Source organism: Octodon degus, unplaced genomic scaffold, assembly GCF_000260255.1.
Source record: "Octodon degus isolate 3935 unplaced genomic scaffold, OctDeg1.0 scaffold00082, whole genome shotgun sequence".
Lineage (NCBI taxonomy): Eukaryota > Metazoa > Chordata > Mammalia > Rodentia > Octodontidae > Octodon > Octodon degus.
The window spans coordinates 11,066,345-11,081,647 of NW_004524658.1; the positions used below are offsets into that span (position 1 = coordinate 11,066,345).

At 39.2% G+C, this 15,303-nt stretch overlaps 1 protein-coding gene across 42 annotated transcripts in view; it reads right to left on the minus strand.

Annotated features, from left to right (window-relative positions):
- Positions 1-15,303, minus strand: part of Neb (nebulin) — a 221,833-nt gene that overhangs the window by 13,392 nt on the left and 193,138 nt on the right. For 20 of the 42 annotated variants that reach the window (XM_023721397.1, XM_023721387.1, XM_023721355.1 and 17 more), the window contains 13 exons: positions 14,500-14,610; positions 14,001-14,111; positions 13,213-13,326; positions 12,206-12,310; positions 10,104-10,208; positions 9,194-9,298; positions 8,460-8,552; positions 6,891-6,983; positions 5,465-5,557; positions 4,894-4,986; positions 3,709-3,801; positions 1,963-2,055; positions 915-1,009 (listed from right to left, as the gene is read on the minus strand). In XM_023721397.1, the coding sequence (XP_023577165.1) occupies positions 915-1,009; positions 1,963-2,055; positions 3,709-3,801; positions 4,894-4,986; positions 5,465-5,557; positions 6,891-6,983; positions 8,460-8,552; positions 9,194-9,298; positions 10,104-10,208; positions 12,206-12,310; positions 13,213-13,326; positions 14,001-14,111; positions 14,500-14,610 (1,304 nt within the window). Of the gene's footprint in view, positions 1-914; positions 1,010-1,960; positions 2,056-3,706; positions 3,802-4,891; positions 4,987-5,462; positions 5,558-6,890; positions 6,984-8,459; positions 8,553-9,193; positions 9,299-10,103; positions 10,209-12,205; positions 12,311-13,212; positions 13,327-14,000; positions 14,112-14,499; positions 14,611-15,303 lie in introns of all 42 variants that reach the window. The other 22 variants (XM_023721385.1, XM_023721380.1, XM_023721378.1 and 19 more) reach the window with 15 other exon arrangements.

The window sequence follows — 15,303 nt, forward strand, 5'->3', positions numbered from 1 at the left end:
GGCTGTGAGTGACACAGCATCTGCCGCAGGGTTCTAAGGATGAGTTCAGCTTCCTGGGACAAAATGGCACAGTAGTCCAAGGAGTCGGAACTTGTACGCTGACAAGACGCATGGAAGCTGTTACTGGATCAGGGAATCTGCGCCCTCTATGGAAGCAAGGACCGCAGCTGCTGAGTTACTGTAGTGATCCATGTTTTCTTTATTTTTTCCTTTATTTTTGTAAGCATGGTGACTCCTAAACAAGCACAGGGATTTTGAGTCTGTCAGGACTTGATTTTGTTACCCACACAAACTGAAACTTTTTTTTTTTTTTTTTTTTTTTTTTTAAAGAAATGTTCAGTTGGGGCGAGTGAGATAGCTCAACAGACTAAGAGCCTGCTTAGGCAAACACAGGGACTGGGCTTCGATCCCAGGCACCACAGGCCACGCCGGCCACACCCTGGGGTGCACTGAGCCAGCCACCGAGTTCAATCCCTGGCAGAACCATGGGATTCCCTGGTGCACGCCTGTAATCCTGGTGCTGGGGAGGCTGAAAACAGAAGGATCACTATAAGGCTGATCTGCGAAGTGGGACCCTGTACCAATACATAAAAAAAGAATAAATGAAAAGAAAAATTCAGATGAAGAAAAAATAAAAATTAACTGCATCACAGAAATGAGAAAATTTGTCCTTGTGGAAGATAAGGTACATTAGAAGCAAAGGAAGGGAAGAGGGTTTAAGAACAAAAAAAGAATAAATATTAAGGCTCTGTTTAATTCTGAAGGGTTTTTTTTTTTTTTGTGTGTGTGTGTGTGGTACCGGCCATCAGACTCAGGACCTTGTGCATGCCAGTCAGGAGCTTATAGCACTAAGCGGGCTCCCCAGCCCTCATTCTAAAGTTAAATGGCATCTGTGCCCCCCTTCTTTCCAAAATACCGAGCTAATGTTTTCTTGATTGTGTTTGATTCTCTGCATCTCAGGAGTGATGGGGATTGGAATCCCTGTCCCCAGGTTTTCTTTGTATAATACCTGTGTGATAAGAAAGCATCCAGAATGAAAAGAACAGTCAGTCACTGACAGTTTCCCTTTTGGAGCAGTTGAGAGTGGGAAGAGGAGGGAAGAGAAGGAGTTAGAGAAAGGGAAATACCGGGCAAGATTAGGTTCAACCTGGATTAGCCTAAAGGTAAAAGCAAAAGAATGCAAGAAAGAGCAGAACTAAGAAACATGGAAAAAAAATCTGTTATTTTCGTTGTTGGAATTAATCTCTGTAGCATTGGACGATGAACTCCGTGAAAGTGAGAAATTAGTCTTCCTAGAAATTAGTCTTCCTTGTTATGTGAAGAGGGAAAAATAGGACAGATGAGGGACAGGAACAGAACCAAGGAAGTTATTTTTGATTTGGAAATGCTATTAATAAACCACATAAAGATATTTGGATAGTTTTTTAAAAATATTACACATATGAAGACACACACACACATAATCTTTTTTGTTGATTTTCAAAAGAAGCCAAAGTGCTTAATTTTTAGTTTGGGTAGACATATTGGGAAGAATTATTTTTAATCCAAATAGAGGATAATGGCAAGATGCTAAAAAAGGAAACGTCAAAACATCTGTACAAGTTCCAACAGAGACAGAGACAGTTAGAACCAGAAATGAGGCCAACAGAATAGATTTTTTTTCAAAGCTTTACATCCAGAACCAATTTGCCAAAGCAGGGTAAATGTGTATGCTTAGACACTGAGAATGTTATGTTTTTAAAAGCTGGAATATATTGAACACTTTTTAAAATTAAGTCAAATTATTATAGTTTTTAACCAAAGTGGGGACACTGATTTATAGGAAATGGCAACATTAAACTGGAAACAAGACAATCAGAAATCTTATGGTGATAAGTTGATTAGGTTTTTAAAATCTAGCCATTAATCTTTTTAAAGCTTTTAAAGAATAGTTAAAGGGATTTTCTTTTAAATTTTAAATACCGAACTAAAATTTTCTTGATTGTGTTTGACTCTCTCCATCTCTGGAGTGATGGGGATTGCAATCCCTTTTCCGAGGTTCTCTTTATACAATACCTGTATGACACAAAGAAAGCATCTGGAAAAGACACGAGCAGTCAGAACAGCCCCCCTGTCTATCTTGTGGGGAGCTAGTTAGAGACTATGGTCATCGAGAAAGATTCACCTTGCCCACCACGCCATGCAGGTGCAGGGCCCGGTGAGAACACACTGCAGGGCCAGTCTATTTGATGCTTGTTGTTTTACCCTAACCCTCCCAGAAATGTTTACTGTCTGTGTCAGGAATTAAGGGAAAGATACAAATAGTCTTCTAAGAGCACTAAGTTGCTTTGTGTATAATAGAAAACCTACTTTAAAGTTAGAGCACCAAATATTTTTCCTACTCAGAATGTTTGTCTTACAATATAACAGATATTTAAAACTCTAGACCAAACAATAGTACACTATGCAAAAGTGGCCTTTGCTGAGATTGTAAAAGATAGTAAAGTCTAAACATCAGTGTTTTAATATTTAAATATTAATATTTCAATATTTACAACTTCCCACAGTATCTGCAATGCCTGTGCACCACTGAACAAGACTGCCTACTGCAAGACTGCCTAATGCAGTTAACACGAATGATTACTCAAAAAAGAAAAAGTTGTCCAGCACCATCTGGATCATTATTTTCAAATAGAGTCAAACAATAATTATATTTACTCTCACACAGAAGGAAATAATTGAAACAATTTTAAGAACTGATACAAATCTTTCAAAAAAGGAATAATTAATAATAATAATAATCCAGAGGGATAAAAGTAAATAAAACATTTTAAAAGATATAATAACTTATATTGAATATTTAATAAAAATTGAAAAATTGTTAGAAAATAGTAAGTAAAAAGCAAGGTCAAACCAAGACAGTGGGACCAGAAGAATCTACTATTCTAATGATGTGAAAGAATCAAACTTTAGAGAATATTTAAAATGACAGAAGCATTTTAGATTAATCTCCCACCTCTAAAAGTAAATCCAGATAATGACGTTTTATTTTCCATGTCAGGGATAAGTTAACCTAAGATCTTTATCAAGAATATCACAGACCCTATGGGTATCATAGAGTTTTTCAGGAACAATTAATAGAAGAATAAATGACAGTAAAGTTAAATGCATGATATGCCTTTCACATTATCTTGAAAGCCAGAAGACCTGGATTTCTATTTGTGAATTACTTATTCAGGACAAATGTCAAAGTAGGAGTCTTTCTGGTCCCAATACTGAGTAATTTTCCAGGTGTTACTGTGTACTCAGGTAAGATCTATGTTAAAGGGACCCCTGTTCCCAAGCAAGAGCTACTACTTTTACACATGGCCATGGGCTCAGTACTTGCCTTGTGACCAACCAAAACACATCATCAGATAAAAAGAGCTCCAAGTAAACAAGAGCTTCAGAGTTCATGTTGTTTTTGGAAATCAGTTAACTTCAAAAGTACCAACAGTAACACGAATGTGAAAAGAGAAGGAAAGGAATCAGCTAAGATTCTTAGGGACAATTAAGGAAAATATAAAGCATTAGATCAAATGGTAAGTAAAACATCCCCAAAACAGAAGAATTCTATTGTGAGAGGTTTTTTAAATGTTAAGTTGATTATTAGAAAGGCTCAAATAGATGATCTGTTTCACAGAAGTTATTGTTTTTAATATAGAATTAAAGAAAATTTCCCCCAAATACCGAGCTAAAGTTTTCTTGATTGCGTTTGACTCGCTCCATCTCAGGAGTGACAGGAAGGGGGGTCCCCTTGCTCAGATTTTCTTTGTACAATATCTGCGTGCACAAAACCAACAGTGACATCAGCCTGAACCCACTGTTTAGGTAGATTTCATCTCTAGAAGTTTCTTTTGTTTTGTTTTATTTTTTGTATTTTTAGGGAAGGGTCTACAGGGTGTTCAGGGTCTCACTACTAGATTGGAATCGTAGTGATTCTCATGTTTACAGCCTCCCAAGAGCTGGGATTACAGGTGCGGGCCACCCTGCCTCGTCTTCTAGAAGTTTCGTGAAGCATTTGTGTTTGTGCTTACAGTGAAGTGAAAGAGACCTAACTTTACAAAACAGAGCAGTCAAAGACCACCTGTGGGTGTGGAGTCACGTGCAGCTCAATGCCAAGTTGTGTAGCCTCAGCGCGTGCACGGCGCCAGCCTGTGGGTAGGACTGGCTTGGCTTACATGTGCTTTCTCTCAAAGACAGAAAGATTAGGCCTTGTCAAATGGCACCTAAGCTGATGGAAATTAACATCAGGAATGAACTGTTGGTAATACTAAATTAGAAAATAAGTAGCTTAGTTTTCTATGGTCCTGAATATATCCTCCAGAAAAGCTCTTTTTATTTCTTGCATGGTATCAAAAAAAAAAAAAAAAAAAAAAAAAAAAGCTGAGAAAATTAAGTTTGGACCACTGAGTTACTGTGAATTACTGTGTTGTCTTGAATAAAAATGTTTAAGAATCAGAGTCTTCTAAGGAAAGCTAAAAACACAAAGAATACAAGTAGCCATAATAAATTATATAAAATTCTAATTAGCATTGTCCTTATGAAGAGGTGTTAGATTTTACTTTTGACTTAGGCCACACCGTTAGAAACTCCTATCATTATTCAGGGAGGGGGGGGGGTTGGAGGAAGGAAACATTGAATATTAACAGGTTTTAAGGAAAATGAGGAATACCTACGTTTTAGACAAAATAGTTAAAATTTCACATCCGAACTCAAGCAAATACTAAATTAGATTTGGGTTCAAAACAGGTAATATTTGGTATTATTCCTTTCATTACATGAATTTAGTAAATTCACATTTATAATATGTTAAAATATTAAAAATTATTTCAATAAGAACAAAGGGTTTTTTTTTTGTCCCCTAAGAAATACCGAGCTAAAGTTCTCTTGATTGCGTTTGACTCTCTCCATCTCTGGAGTGATAGCTGTAGGGGTTCCTTTCCCCAAATTTTCTTTGTACAAAACCTGTGAGATACAAGAAAGTACCCAGAAGACATTCAAAACAAGCACAAAGACTGAAGAAGTAAGGGAACTGAGTGTGGATATGGAAGGAGTTTTTTAGTAAAATACTTAGTAAAGATAATGCTTTTGGTTTTATATGTCACAATTTTGGGTAGAACTCTATGGTGCTAATTCTGGGAATAGGAATAGAAAAGTACAACAGAAAGTGCTGAATTATAAGATGTGAGTATAAATAAGGACCTTATGTTAATGCTAAATACAGTGAAATAGCATCGCCACCAGTCAGGTGCTGAAAATGTTAAAATACAACAATAGGATGGGTTTGGTACTAAACCAGATGGTTGAGAGTCAGGTAATACACACACAGACACACACAGAATTTGTTGTTAAAATGTTACTGGTGAAAAAAAAAAAGGATGATGGGTTATTCTAGTAGATTTTTAAAATGGGAAATAGTTTTTATTGATATATTTATAAATACCGAGCTAAAGTTCTCTTGATTGCGTTTGACTCTTTCAATCTCTGGAGTAACAGTGGTTGGAATGCCTGTTCCCAAGTTTTCTTTGTACATAACCTGTAGAAAATAATTAGAATACCCAAAAAGCAAAATAACCATAATAACCAAAAATAACAGTTCTTTAGATTTATAGCCACATGTAGGTTATTTGGTGAGAGCACATTAAAAACAATTTAGCCTTCAAATGACACTAGAGGATTAAGGAAAGTAAATTCCACAGATATTCACGTTCTCTTCAAAGTAGTCACTTTACCACCTTGAAAACTGGGTACTAAATTGCATTTTCTATAGCCAGTACTTACTCCATGCCTGAAGTACACTGAATGGTGATAATAAATTTAACAGTGTGCCTCGTGTTAGTGTCATTTTTTTTTTTTTTTTTTTGGCAGTACCAGGAATTGAACTTAGGACTCTGCACTTGCCAGGTAGGTGCTTCTTCTACTGAGCTATCTCCTTGGCTCCATCCTGTTAGTGTCTTGAGTATAGTAGATTTCTACTCAATAAATACGTTGCTTTTTTTTAAATCATTCTCTAATGATTCTTTTTTTTTTTTTTTTTTTGTAGTTGTTTGTTTTTTGAGACAAGTTCTTGTTATGTAGTTCAGGCTGGCCTTGAACTCACTCTGTAGCCCAGACTGGCCTCCAACTCTCTGCAATCCCACAACAGCCTCCAAAGTGCTGGGATTATAGGCATGCCCATCTTTCCCTGCTTTTTTGAACAGGGAAAGATCCATATGTTTATAGGATCAAAGGACTATACATTTTAATGAAAAGAGTAAGGAACTTCTACTTTCTGAGCTATTTGTCTCCTTCCTCCTTAATTTCAAAAGCTTTCAGCTATAGGAATGAATGACTTCTTTTTTTAAAATAAATAGATTCTATTGCATACTAGTGCATAGGTTAAGGAGCAAGAGGAAGAGGGGTTGTGTCATGGATTAATTCCTAGCCTCAGCAACAAGCTAGCAGTGTGACAATTTTGTTTTGCTAGGAAATTTTAGAAAAAATCTACCACCTTGGAACGAAGTCATATTTCTTTAACTTTTACCAAGCAAGGGAGCAGGACTGTCTTGAGCAACAGAATGAAATTAGAGAAAGACAAGGAACTGAATTGCAATTCAGAGCAACATAGGAACCATAGGTGAATGTTCTGAGTAGTGGGCATAAAATTGGAAATGGATTTGTACCACAGGAAGCCAAAGGGAGTGAACCAGAAATGAGATCCAAATAATATGGCTGAGGTTTCTTGTCTACTTTTGCAGGGATATTTTAGGGCCAAGGGAGGATTCACAACACTCCCAAAGCATGGGAGGCGTTCGGCAGAGGAAGAGGGCAGTCAGGCAGCGGTTGGGAGGCGGCCACACACAAAGCATGCTGGGAGTATGAGCCACTACCGAGCTAATATGCTTCTGGGTCTCCTTGACACGTTTTACTTCAGGCAGGTCAGGGATTGGAGTTCCTTGTCCAATTGCTTCTTTATACTTCACCTATACAAAAATGAGAAAGGAAACAATTCTTACACTGTGTGGTCATTCTTTTCAACAAGTGCATGTGTTTGGTTGTGGCCCTACAATTTTTATGTGTGCATTGAAGACTGAACCCAGGGATTTGTGCCTGCTGAGCAATCTATCAGCTCCTCTATAAGTTTTAAAGCCAGAACTTAAATAAAATGAGCTCTATTATACTAGTTTGGAAGGGGCCACATCCTGATATTGGGTCACAGGAGAACAACTCTGAAGAGAAGGACTCTCGATCTCTTCGGGGCAGGAGTAGAGTTTGTACTTGTGTTGTAATCTCTTACCTTTTCTGTATGCAGTGGTCTTCCTTTACCCATGGAGGAAATATTCCAAGACGCCCAAGTGAAGGCTAAAACCATGGATAGCACCAAACTATATACTACATTTTTTCTAATAAACATAAGCAAATTTTCCAGTAAACATAGGCAAATTTATTGCCATTTTCGTCTTCATTAGGCAGTTATTATGCACCATGGCCTGTCATTTGCTATTTGAGAGATGATAAAACCAACATGAGTTTGTTTTTGAAACAGGGTCTCAGAATGGTCTCAAACTTATGGGCTCAAGTGATCCTCCTGGCTCAGCCTCTTAGGTAGCAGGCACTACAAGTTCACCACACCATGCCTGGCTAGGACAGGTTTCTTTTTCCTTCTTCACAAGTTCACAGATGGAAGATTCATTCTCTTATAGATCATGACAACCTCAGCATATGAATTTTTAAATTCCTTAAGTCAAGAGCTGTCAGCTTTTTCACTTAAAGGAAGTACACTATATAACTTCTCTTTTGCACATTAAAATTGCTAGTTTCACTACTCTTACACTGTAAGGCCATTCAGTAAAAGAAGGATGACTTGAACATGTTCCCTGCATACCACGACAGGCAGCCTCAGCATGGAGGCAGCTAGCACGGGAAGGTGGCAAAGAGTGCACGAGAGTACTGGACGGAGGGATGATTCGTACCGCAGGCGGGAAGCCACCGGGTTGCATCAAGCCACACAGAATGGTGCACAATTTAAAACTTATTTTTTATTTCTGGCTTTTTCCACTGCATATTTTTGGACCAGGTCTGAGTGAAAGGTTACTGAAGCCAGGGATGGAGAAACTGGATAAGAGAGATCTACTGTATTCCGGAGATCCTATGCCGACACTTCCCTTGGCTGGGCAGGAATATTTACATACACGGAAAGTTCAGTTTTCTGACTGATGCTGTCTACTTTCTCGCAGGCCTGTGCTTTTCAGGCCTCACTGCTCCCTCACGAAAGCGGCACAGCACCACGCTGAGTCTGAGGTGACTGCAGCCCCTGCACACATGAAGAGGTGATGGGTGTGCAGTTACCAGCTTTAGAACATAAGCTGTTTACAGTGACAAAGGCTTTCAGTGCCTCCCAAGGGACACTGTAAATTATCAGAGTATGACTGAAAATACTGAGCGTGCTGTGTCATTACCGAGCTAATGTGGTCCTGAGTCTTCTTCACTCTCATCATCTCAGGTGTCTTTCCGATTGCCGTTCCCGGAGAGACATCCTCTTTATACAAAACCTGGGCATGCAGAACCGGGAGAGTGTTATACAGAAGGAAGGAAACTCTAGCAATCCCTGGAGAAACACTGGGACACGTGGCTTCTGTGAGAACAAAAGACACCGGAGGGTGTTCCCAGGAAAAGCTGGAGGATTGCTTCTGAGACCTTCCCCATCACACACCCAGCATACACCACTAAATCACCTTCAGACCTCGAGGCTGGTAAGATTATTGTCCCATATTGACACAATATGAGAAAAACCAAAGCGTGTCGATTAACAACCATAAAACCCCTCCCTTAAGAAACATAAAATCCATTTAAAAATGCAAAGTCAGTCCGTTACTTTCGGGAGATATAAGAAAAGAAATTGCAATGTCAAAAAGAAATCCATCTTCTTGAAGCAAGACAGCACATGTTACTGCTCTGAGATTAAAAAATTTTAAAAAGAAAAAGTTACTTTGTTAGATTTAAGTTGTTATTTCAGATGGTCTCTGGAGCGAGGACACTGGAGTAAAGTATGGGTAATTTTAACAAATAACCAGTAGTATTAACTGTGAGGTTAGATGTTAATTATCTCTATCAATGTGAAGCTAGTATTTTTTAAAGGAGGAAAATGGAATTATTAGGTTAGCATTAGGTGGAAAATAAATAGTAAATATACCGAGCTGAAATTCTTTTGATTTTCTTTAACACGCAGTATTTCTGGCGTGTCTTGAACAACTGTAATTTTTCCTTTACTGTTTTTAAGATCACACTGGTATTGGAGCTATGAAGAAAGAGTAAATATCTTGTTAAGATATCAACATTGTTTCATTTACTTTTAATTGTTCTATGTTGCATAAAGTTAAAACCCTAAATTTAAAAATTTATGCCTCAATAATCACAGTCTGATGGCCAAAGGGAAATTCTTTTTCTTTTTTCCTTTTTCTTTTCTTTTTTTTTGGGGGGGGATAGTGTTTCACTATGTGGTGTAGGCTGGCCTTGAACTCACAGTGATCCTCCTGTCTCAGCCTCCCAAGTGCTAGGATTATAGGCATGTGGCACCATGCCCAGCTTGGAAAATTCTTGGTTTTTTTTTTTTTTTTTTTTTTGAGATTCTTTAATAAGTTTATGCAGACACTCATTTGACCAGGGAGGGGGTTGCTAGAGATGGAGCCCAGGGCCTCTTCCGTGCCAAGCTCATGCTGTACCACTGAGCTACATTTTTGAAACTTAAAATGTGTAAAATTGTTTATTCTTTTTCTTTTTAAAGTACCCCTTGCTTAGATTTAACTTTGAGAAAGAAAGGTGTCACCAATAGTGGAAGGTGGTGACAGTTCGCAGTCGGTAGCAGGAAGCTATCCACCAAGTAGCAGAGGGCCTTTGCTGCTGTGGTTTGGAATCCAGGCATAATGTAAGCCCAGAGAAAGTTGTGGGCAGCACATATTCCCAGGGGAAGGACGGAGTGATGGGGGGCTGCTCAACAGACCCCACAGGGCTGTGACGCCCATGTGCATGTCCAAAAGCACCTTTTTTAGCCTGTGAGATCCCAGGCACCAGTGAGTTGTGTCTTAGATTCAACAAAAACTTACAAGGCTGAAGTTCTTTTGGTTTTCTCGGACTCGTTGCATCTCTGGCGTGTCCAAAACAGTCTCATAGTAGGACATGGACTTCTCTGCATCTTCTTTGTACTTTTTCTGGGAACAGATTCCAAGACATAAGGAAGGTGAACACTACAAAAGTATGGGCCAGTAACACCTAAAGCAGTCCTTCCAGCTCACAAGAGGAAAATTTCTTTACATCTTCTTGTGTTCATGTTTGTTTGTTTGGTTTTTTTGGCAGAACCCAGGATCTAACTCAGGCCCTTGTGCTTGCCAGGGAAGCACTTATTCCACTGAGCCATCTCCCCAGCGTTCATGTTTGTAAGAGATATAAAGCACAGTCCTCAAGTCATTGATGGCCATGCCCTTTCAGTGGGAACTGAGGCCACCCATTTAGTAGGATGGACCCACTGTCAGGGCAGAGCTCACACTGGGAGGCTGTTGCTCACTCATCCATATGGAACCAGTCACTGCTGATGAGGCCTGGGAAGGAGATAGAGATGTTGACTGCATTAGTGGCTGAGCTAGAGAAAAGCACAGCCAGGAGCAATTCAGGCAGGCAAGAGGAAGCAGGAGGGTTAGAGTTTTCCACCTTCTGAAAGACAGCCTAGCTGGGGGGCAGGAGATTTTCACTGAGCTTCCTGCAGGTATGTTTGGGGCCTTTGGCTGCATGATTGAGAAGGTGATGACAGGCAGGAAGAACTAGGAGCTGCGAGGACATGTCTCTGATGCCCAGCAACTGGCTTAATGGCACTAGAGACTAAGGTAACCCTGAGGTCACCACTGTTCCTTGGGCCATCACTATTCCTTGGGCTTCCCTGAATGCACTGATATGTCCTTGAGCAGTGGTGTCCCTATACAGCCAAACTTACTACCAGACTGATGCTTTAGTTATTCTCTGCAGAAAAACACTCCACCCGAGAGCCTTTTCTTCCTCCTTTTGTTAGTCTGTGCTTTCACTTAACCCTTTAGCTTTGAATGTGTGCATTTCTCCTACTTTCAGGGAAGTTTGGGTATACAGGGATGAGGAGGAAAGAGACAAATCACTTTTATAATGGGGCTAAAACTATTATAAACTAATATGTACTTACTATTCTGTCTGTAAGTACATTGTATTATCTATTGCCTGGAAGTATGGAATATTTTAATCTCAATACACAGAGGAAGTTTCGGAAAGATTTTAGCCTAGATTTTATTTATCTAACTGGGAGCTAATTAAAGCAGAGATTTCTGGAAGGAACACAGTCGTTCCCCAGGAACACACACTCTGTCCTGGAAACAGTGGCCTGCATGACTCTTGTTAGCAATCTAAATGTAAAGAAAAGCATTCTTCATTTCCTATGAAAATAATATAAGCTGTCCTTTTCTTTTTTTTAAGATTAAGTAAAAGTTGCCTCAATTGCTTTGTTTGGACTTTGGTCATTTCTCTGCTTCCCAAGGTAGTTTTGAAAGAAAAGACCTAAACAATGCCCCTGGCAGTAAGAAATACTCAGTATAAGATCCTGGATATGTGTGTGAGCTCAAACTGCTTGCATCAATCTTCAAGTAAGAGGCTTTACAGTTATAAAATACGTACTTTTGATGAAATTGAGAAGTACTTTTGTGGAAAACACCATTGTATCATTCAAAGGTAAATACTAATCTGAGTCTGGGAAGAAGTAATCTGCCTACCCTATTTTAGGCTTTGGGGAACCAGCCAAATTGAACGCACACCAGCAGGATAAGTGACAGAGCCTATTCTGGGAGTAGGCAATCTGCCCTTTTCCTCAAACATCAGCAATGTCAGAAACAAAGGGCAGGGCAGCCCTCAGTCCCTCATACTTCAAGGGATGTTGGCCTCCCAGACTCCCCCACCAATGCAGCTTGGTAGCTCAAGGCCTGACGTTCCACCTCTGAGGGAAACTGCTTGTTTTATAATTTATGTTAAATCCAACATTTCAGCTCTGACCCAAGCCTGCACCATCAAAAGTAAATCTCTTTTATTTTCTTGGTGAAAACTGTGATTTGAAACACTTGCTTAGGCATTAGAGGAAGGAGCTTTGCTTGTCATGATTGGGGCAGGTGAGAGGTACCATGAAAAAGAATGCACTTACCTGGCTCGAAAGGTTCTTCACTTGCTGGGCATGAATAATCTCTGGAGTATCAACCACAGAGGTGAAATTGGCCTTTTCCATTTCTGCTGATTGCTTGTACTTAATCTGTAGAAGGCACCCAAGAACTGAGTAAATGTTTTTGAAGTGTACAATAGTTTGGTTTTTGAGACACAGTATTGAACTCTCAATTCTTCTGCCTCTGCCTCTTGAATCCTAGGGTTACGGGTAGGCACCACCACACTTGACTGCGCACACCATGTTTTGGTTTGGTTTAATTAAGAAACAATTAGTATTTGCTTTCTAAGAGTTAAGATTCAACGGATATTTCTTCCTATCATGTCTATAGCTTTAAATGGAAGAGTGAGTTCATAAAGAAGCTCTTGTCTGTTGAAAGACTTCTCACCTATTTATGTGTGGGATTGAGTATGTGTAAGGAAGATAATCAGCAGAGAGTCAGCAATGAGTTTTGTACTTGAGAGCTGACAGAGTGACAATTAGGTAAAATACACACATCAATTAGCATCAGATACTACGGACACCCAAAAGATGTGTGTAAATTTTGGCCTTGAAAGCAGGGGAAGAAAGAACTCCCAAAAATACTCTAAGTAAGGAATTCTTGGCACCAAATGAAGGGTGGATTGACTAAAAAGCAAGGTCAGGATGTCAACATCGGCTCCTGCTTCAAGCGATTTGGTTCCCCAGCTTCTGCCCTTTGTTCTGAAGATGCAGAAAGCAGCCGGCAGAGTCCTCAATCCTTTCCTTGGAATCAATTCCACTAGGCAAATGTTCAATGCCACTGTATGTGTTTGTCACTGACAAACTAGAGGACAGAGGGACAACTCTGTATTCTTATAATCTCAACTATTTTCTTTCTTTCTTTTTTTTCTTTTTGCAGAACTGGGGTTTGAACTCAGCCTCTTGTGCTTTCCAGGTAAGTGCTTATTCTACTGAGCCATCTCCCTATCAACTACTTGCTTGAAAGTCTGACCTGTGCTAGACACACTGACCTGGCTGGCAATGTCAGTAGCATTCTTGGCCCGCATAAAATCTGGAGTTTCATTGGCCATGGCATTCAAGCCTCTTCCCTTGACTTCCAGTTCCAGGTCTCGCTTATATTCTTTCTATAAATACATTATTAAAAGAAAAGTCACCTAACATCTAGTAGGTGGTAACTGAACAGAGTGACTATGAAATATATTCTATATAACACACTGCCCCAGTTGTCACAGCAGTGTCTCTCTTAGCATTTATGTTCAGCTGCATATAACAGGATGGAGTGGTGTGTAGGGAAAAGCCACCGTAGGAAAACACCCTATGCATTTCGTTATGAGTCAACATAACTCCTCCTTTTCAATGATTCTATCATTCTACACTTAGAAAGTTAAAATGAAAAGCAAATTTTAAATCTGATTTGTTTACATAACTAAGATTAAATTTAAGGGCACACCACTCCACTGTTGTAGTTTATTTTATTTTTTATTTTTTGGAGCCAGGGATTGAACTCAGGCCCTTGTACTTGCCAGGCAAGCACTTATTTTACTGAGCTATTTCCCCAGCCCCTACTGTTGCATTTTAATTTAAGTACATCAAATGTATCAAGGTTAAATCAAATAATATTAGTTAAATAATTAGTTATAACAACTATTCAGAAATTTACATATCTAAGAGTTAGTATTGGATATAGATTTAGCAATTGGAAAAACTTTATCTCTTTCTGCATGTGTGTCTTTTGGTGGAACTTCAGTAAAGAGGAGACTCTATTACTTAATGGGCCTGTGCTTGGGTGTGGTCTTACCTCATTGAGAATCTGAGTGGCATTCTTTGCTCGTACCATGTCAGGAGTATCTTCCATTTCAGTGAGGCCCTTTCCCCGGATGCTTTCCTCTAGATCTTTCCTGTACTCTCTCTAGATCACAAAGTAAAAGCAAGAGTCTTGACAAGAAAGCCTAGGTTGCTCTCTTAGGTGAAGGGCACAATCAGAAAACAACCATGTTTAACAGCTCACAGCTAAGATATAATCAAAGGCAGGGTATAAGCTTCATCAGTTAATATTAAATATCAAACAAAAGAGTAGGAATTAATAGAAGGCTAGAGTAAGCATATTTTCATTAGGTATTCCCTGAGAGATTAGAAGAATTATCAGGATAACACATTAGGCGGTAGTACCAAACACATGTGAACTCAACCTGAAACTTGCAGTTAGGTGGTGATGAAAATGACAGGAATACATTGATGAGTGTCATTAGTGCAATTATTTGGATCAAGAGGGAAAGAAAAGACAGAGTGGTCACTACCTCACTTGCTATTTTGGTTGCATATTTGACATGTAATAAAGCTGGCGTGACCTCCAGGCCTGTTAGGTTTCTGCCTTTAATGGACTCTTCATAATCTTTCCTATATTCTTTCTAATGTGAGTAGGAAGGAAAGACAAGTTAAAAACATTTTTTTAAATAATTTATCTTTCAATCTTAGGAAGAAAAAAATTTCAACCTGACCCTTTAACACAAAGTTCTGCCAATGGCCATACATTTGACACTTGCCTGATTATCCCGGAAATATTTGCCTACAGCAAATAGCCCTGTAGGAGACTCCTCTAGGTTCTTAGTTGGTCCAAGAAGTTAATATTTGTAATCCCAAATATACATTATTGGAATCCCACCAAGTTAATACCAATCTACCACTCCCTGTGCAACCCATGGCAAAAGTAAAGACACTAAAACATATTTATAATTACTGGTGAGACAAGGGCCCCTAAGTTCAGCCATGAAGATGGCTTTCTGGAACAAAGAGGCTGACCCAGGGAGGCAACCGTGTTTTATTCAGTGGAGGAGTGGCTTGAGGAGGGATGATTGAGATTTGTGGGAAGTAGGTGAGTACTGTGAGCTGAGCTAGGTGGGTGGCCTACATTTACCTCTGCCATATGCAGAGAAAGTAATTTGCATTATGCTATCCAGATAGTATCTAATGTTTGGCTGGTGCTCAGCCAAAATGGAGACAGTCTCTCTTCTGCTCAGGTGGTCCTCCACATAGCCCCAAAGAAAGTTCTAAGTTGAGAATCATAGAGGAGCCCCTCTCGTGTTTTTTTTTTTTTTTTTTTT